General features: G+C 47.5%; 1 protein-coding gene across 1 annotated transcript in view; it reads right to left on the reverse strand.

Moving 5' to 3' along the window:
- Positions 1 to 4,510, reverse strand: part of PRKAR2A (protein kinase cAMP-dependent type II regulatory subunit alpha) — a 61,928-nt gene extending 57,418 nt beyond the window's left edge. The window contains exon 1 of the mRNA XM_041465985.1: positions 2,439 to 4,510. Coding sequence (XP_041321919.1) covers positions 2,439 to 2,688 — 250 coding nt within the window. The 5' untranslated portion in view covers positions 2,689 to 4,510. The remainder of the gene's footprint in view (positions 1 to 2,438) is intronic.
- Between the last annotated feature and the right edge of the window lie 1,490 nt (positions 4,511 to 6,000).

Here is a 6,000-nt window from a genome sequence, read left to right on the forward strand (position 1 = left end):
AAAGTCTTTCCTAAATTGCCTAAGATTAAAACCGGCAGTCTTTACAAACATTATTCTGGTGCATCCAGTGAGATTATCTGACTCTCTCATTGTGTATGCTTTCCCTATCTCCACATCTTCTTTAAACACTAAGCAGATATAAGCACCCAGGATCTTGTCTTCCACAAGGTACCTGATCAGGCACCAGAACATTAACATGTTTCACTGACAGACCTAATGAACACATAGCCATGGCTGACTGTCTCTGTTAAACAACGCAAGAAAGAATCATTTCCCTGACCCTCCAGAGGGATCCTCCTCACCTGCTGGCACAGAGAACACGGCCCTGCTCCTGGGAAGCCACAAGGGGGGAACAGCCTGGGCTTTCAGACAGGAAGCAAAACAGCGTTACTGACAGTGGCACTTGCACAAAGGGCTCTACTACAAGAAGTGACAGTGCCCAGCCTGGTTAATTTAATTTTCTCTCTGACTAAGATAGAAAGATGATAAGCAGAAACATGAAGCAAAGGAACCACCCTTCTGCTTTGGACAGCCTCGCTGTGTAAAGCTGCACTTGAAAAGCTGTATGCCACCATTACATTTTTACATTTTTATCTGAAAACATTTAACTTCAGAGGATCCTTCCAGCTGCAGTTACAACATTCAGAAAGAAAATTTTACACTTACTTCCCTGAAGACAGTATTTCAAACCCCAAATCTACATAAACTGATCACAAAATAGCAAAATTGCACCCAAAGACATCAGACTTTCTGGTGGAATGGGTTTTTTGTTTGGTTTTGTCACTTGGGGATTTTTTTTTTGTGGTTTGGGTTCCTTTTTTTTCTTTTTTTAAGGAAAATATTAAATACAAAGACATTGCACATTTTTAAGAATTACATCGAACTATCTACTGAAATATTTCCAACATGGAGTTTAATTTTAAAATAAATTCTGCAAGAAACTCTAACTTCTTTCATATTTAGATATGTTTGAAAATACTGCTGACTTGGTTGCAGGGCAAAAAATCACTTGTAATTTCCATAAATCTGCGCTCATATTTGAACATTCCCTTAAATTCAATTCAGTCACCACCAGTGTCCACACCTTTACCCTTCACCTTTCCTCTATTCTTCTTCATGCTCTAAACAGAGCTTCTCTCTTCAGTCACCACCAGTGTCCACACCTTTACCCTTCACCTTTCCTCTATTCTTCATGCCCTAAACAGAGCTTCTCTCTCATGAGAAAAAACATCCAAACCCAGACACTGACTGCAAACTGGTTTTCAATTCATTCTGACTGCACATTTCACTCTTGTCCCCTCGCACATTCCACGTCCTGTTTGTCTATTTTCAAGAGCTTAAGATATGTTTCACTTTGTGTTCCCAGCCTAAAAGCGCTGCAAAAATAGCTGGTGTCTCAATGCTTCCTTAATAAAAACAATTATTTGTTCCATAGCTTAATTCCTTCCTGCTTCTCTAGAACTGTTAACCAGGGAGTAGATGTTAAGAGCACACTGCATCCACAAGGTGACATCCAGTAATTGGTCTAGAAGAGGATCCTCTATCAATAAAAGTCAGAAACCTTTACGTTATAGGTCAAGGGCACAAGACCTTCAAAGGAGGGCACTGAGAGTTCAGGGAAAGCACGCCTTTTCTCACCATTCCCTCCCCTTTAAGCTACTTTCTAATAATGAGAAAGTATTCAGTCCAAAAAATTCTGGGTGTGCCAAGTACCACCATTCACAGGCATTTTAAATAACTTCTCACACTGAGGCTCAATTACAAACACTCTGCATAGCCTAAAACACACAGTATAAATCTGACAGAAGAAAAATTTCAGTATCACAAGTGGCATTTCATTGTCCAGCTCAGGTTAAGTATCTTTTCCATCTTCGAGACTGGCAGTATAAACAGCAATATACAAGTGGCTTTGAATTTCAGTATGTTGCTAAACAGCGAAAGTTATTTCAGTGCTTTATAACAGCCACTTTAAATACACAACAGCGGCAATAAACCACCCCAGTTTCAGCGAAAAAATCCCAACCATACTCTCGTCCACAATGATTTAAAGACAGAAACGTAAAGATAAGTACAGAGGAGGTTGCACAATAACACATGATCTTCCCTATCACATGCTTGGCAGCGCGCTCGCTGCCCGGCGATACCCGGTCAGACCCCGGGGCACTCCGGCCGCCCGGGGCAGCGCCGGGCACCCCCGGCACGGGGCTCCGGCCGAAGCGTCGGGGCCATCCGGGGCTCCCTGAGCACGGCCGGCAGCCCACGGGGAGCGGCACCGGCGGCAGCGGGAGCCGGCGGAGCCTCTCCCCATTCAATCCCGCCTTGCTGCCCGCCCTGCGCAGCGGCGGCCCCGCACCGGGCACGGCGGGGAGCGGCCGGCGGCCCTGCCTGCAGCCCCCGGCACGACCCCGCGCCCCCTCCGCGGCAGCGCCGGTACTTACGCTCGAAGTCGGAGTCGGACTCGTCGTCGCCGCGGTCGGGCTCCTCGTCGCCGTTGGACTCGGTCTGCATGGGCTCCCCGTCGAAGCTGACCACCCTGCGGCCACCGCCCGCCTCCTGGTCGCGGGCATCCCGCAGGCGGGCGAAGTACTCGGCGGCGAAGCCCAGCAGGTCGGACGGCCGGTGCCGCAGCACCTCCACCGTGTAGCCCTGCAGCAGCTCGGTCAGGCCCGGCGGGATCTCGATGCTCATGGTGCCGGACACCCGGGAGGCCGCCTCGCCTCCCTTCCTCCCACCCTCCCTCCGTCCGTCCCTCCCCGCGTCCGCGGCCGGCGGTGCCGGTGGCGGTGGCGGTGCGGGCTCAGGGCCTCCCAGACGGGCGCGGACCGACTCCCGCCGCTCCGGTCACACGAGCCGCGGGGCGCGGAGGGGAGGGACGGGACGGGGCGGGAGCGGCCCCGCGGCGCAGGCGCGGAGCGGGCGCGAGCGGGGGAGGCTCGGCGGGAGACGGGATGGGTCCGTGCCTGGATGGTTCTGCTCTCTGGAAAACTGATAGGCGCCCGCCGTTCTGCGCCCGCCGGAGTCGTTAAACCCCGGTCCCGGCGGGTTGGGCCGGCTGTGAGCGGTGTTGGGAAACCTCTGGGCCACAGCTGGCGGCGGGATGTGGGGAGGGGCGGAGGTCAGGCGGGCGCCTCCTCGCCGTCGCTGCTGCGGTTTTATTTTAGTCTGCTTTCACATCAGTGGCCCCGTATACTCGTTCCTTGTCAGAATCACAGAACAATTAGGTTGGAAAAGACCTCTGGGGTCAGAGAGTGCAGCTTTGACCAAACCACCGTGTCTAGACCATGACACTGAGAGCCGCGTCCAGGGACGGTGACCACCACCTCCCTGGGCAGCCTGTTCCAATATCTGGTCACCGTTTCTGTGGAAGAATTCCGCCTAATGTCGTACCTAAACCTCCCCTGGCACAATTTGAGGCCACGTCCTCTTGTCCTTTTGTCGGTGTCGTGGGAGAAGAGGCTGATCCCCACCTGGCTGCACTCTCCTTTCAGGCGCGTGTGGCGAGCAGTACGATCGCCCCGAGCTTCCTTTTCTCCACGCTAAACACCCCCAGCTCCCTCAGCTTCTCCTCATCAGATTTGTGTTCCAGACCCTTCCTCAGCTCCATTCCCTTCTCTGGGCTCCTCAATGTCCTCCCTGAGCTGAGGGGCCCAGAACCAGGCACAGCAGTGCCAAGGACAGAGGTTCTCCTTCCTCACGGAGCACGTAGGGTGTTTCCAAGCTCCCCCAGGAGCAGGAGAACAAGGGGTTTTTGACCTTGGTCAGATCCAGTTGAACTTCCATCCAGTTCTTGTTTGGAGTTAGATTTAGGACCTATGACCCTTGGATTCTCATCAGAATTATGTTATTAGAGAACAATTCTTTAGTCAGTGCAAGATTTTCACACCTTTTGGTAAACACTGAATAGAGCCATGATATAGTCTGAAAGGGTGGCAATAGTATTGATCTGATAATAATAAAGCGTTACAGATAAGAATTTCAGAAAAATTAAACACAGAATCATAGAATGGTTTGGTTTGGAAGGAACCCTAAAGGTCACCTAGTTCCAAAGCCTCTGCCATGGTCAGGAGCAGCTTCCACTAGACCAGATTGCTCCAAGCCTCATCCAATCTGGCCTTGAACGCCTCCAGGCATGGGGCATCCACAACTCTGCAGGACCTGTGCCAGTGCCTCGTCACCCACAGCACTGCTGATATGTGTGAGCTTTGGAGATACCCATTCAAATGCCCTTAAATGCGCTTTATTCAGATTTTTGCTTGTGCTTGTTGTACAAAACCTGTTATCTGTGTGTACAAGGGAGGTTTGGCAGATGCCCAGGGGCTGCGTGGAGTGGAGCCATGAGCCCGTAAGGTTTGACGTTGCTGGGAAGCTCATCTTGGGACAAAACAGACCTGTGCAAACATGACTCAAGGAGAATACGGATGTTGGCTTAGTGACACCGCTGCGTGTAGTCAGTGTACATATTTTTATTTAATTCTTCTTTTGTTTCAACAATAAAACAGCAAAAATCAACTCATTCTCAAAATACAAAATTTCGCTTAGAAGCCCAGATCTGGCTGAGGCAGCGTACTGTGTTTTGGTTTTGTTTGCTCGTGTGCCAGAGAGTCCCCTCGCTGATCCAGATGGTTCTCACTGCACTCGCAGATAAAGGGAGCCTGTTCATCGCTCTGCACCGAGGGCACTGCCAGAGCACCACATCCAGGGTTTTCCTGATGGCTCTCACTGAGGGAGGCCAGTTGCAAAGCTCATGGCACATAAAGGTGTTCTTTGTAATGCAGCTCCCATATTTTCATACAGAGTAAGATTACATTGTACATCCATACAAAGTGAACAAAATTTTTTAAAAGCACAGAAGGTAGATTTGCTATATCTCAGCAGTTTATCCAAAGATTTTGCATGAAGCTGTTTCTCTTAATTTCTATTTTTTTTCTACAGCAAGGACAACAGTTGCTCTATTGCCTTTTTCAAAAGATAATTGATAGTGATTTTTCGTTTGCCATTTCTACCATTATTATCTGTCTGATGGTCTCAAACATTACAAGAGCATATTTCACTGCTCAATGTATGTACTTTAGCTATTGACAGAACTGGTACAGAGAAAGATTCTGATCAATGAGAAAACTATGGTTAGTCTCCCCACAAAATTAAGATCTCTGACAAGATCTTACCTTTGCTGATTGGGTGCTGAAGATATTGCTGGTGATGAAGAGGTTAAAATGAAATTTAAAAAATTCTGCAAAAATGGTGAAACAAAATAGCAGTAAAAAGCACTGTCAAGAAGGTTTAAAGGAAGAAAGGGAAAGTCTAATTCCAAGGGAGTACACTTATTTTTCTTTTCCACTTTTTTGCACAACAGCCAGCCGCCTGACAATTGCCTGCTTTTGGCATTAGTCAGCTCTTGTATTAACTTTTAATGTTTGTTGATAATTTTGTGTCATTTGTGCCTGTGAATATTAATCTAGTTAGTTATTTGAAAAAAATGTGTTACCAGTAAATATTGTTAATTCTCTGAAGGGCTACTTTGTATTGGCCTTCTGATATTTATATGTCCCCACACAACTAATCAGCTTCAGGGGAAAGTAAAGAGCAGAGCTCTGTTTATTCTCTTCCTGAAGGTCAACTGACAAAATCAAAAGCATCCAAGGTCACACAAAGTGCATTTTCAAGTTGATTTATGCCACAGTTTATCCTGTTTTTCATATACCTTTTTTTTTTGGGTAAACATCAGAACTGAAGACACAAATATGCGAGAAGCTTGTTGGAGATCAAGTTAATTGTTACAGTGCCTGCTGTGCATACAGAGAGCACATCATACACTTTCTTTCTCCCTGAATTTGCATAACTTTTAAAATTATTACTGTAATAAGCATTCACATTAAAAGAATGTTAGAAAATAAATTAGAAAATGCACTTGCAGCCTTAATTTGATCCCCTTTATAATAACATTTTTAATTCAGGCACCATGACCAATGCAATTTCTTTCCTCTGGCTTCATGGCACATT

The sequence above is a fragment of the Pyrgilauda ruficollis genome, unplaced genomic scaffold (genome assembly GCF_017590135.1).
Source record: "Pyrgilauda ruficollis isolate IOZ18807 unplaced genomic scaffold, ASM1759013v1 scaffold10, whole genome shotgun sequence".
In the NCBI taxonomy this organism is placed as follows: domain Eukaryota; kingdom Metazoa; phylum Chordata; class Aves; order Passeriformes; family Passeridae; genus Pyrgilauda; species Pyrgilauda ruficollis.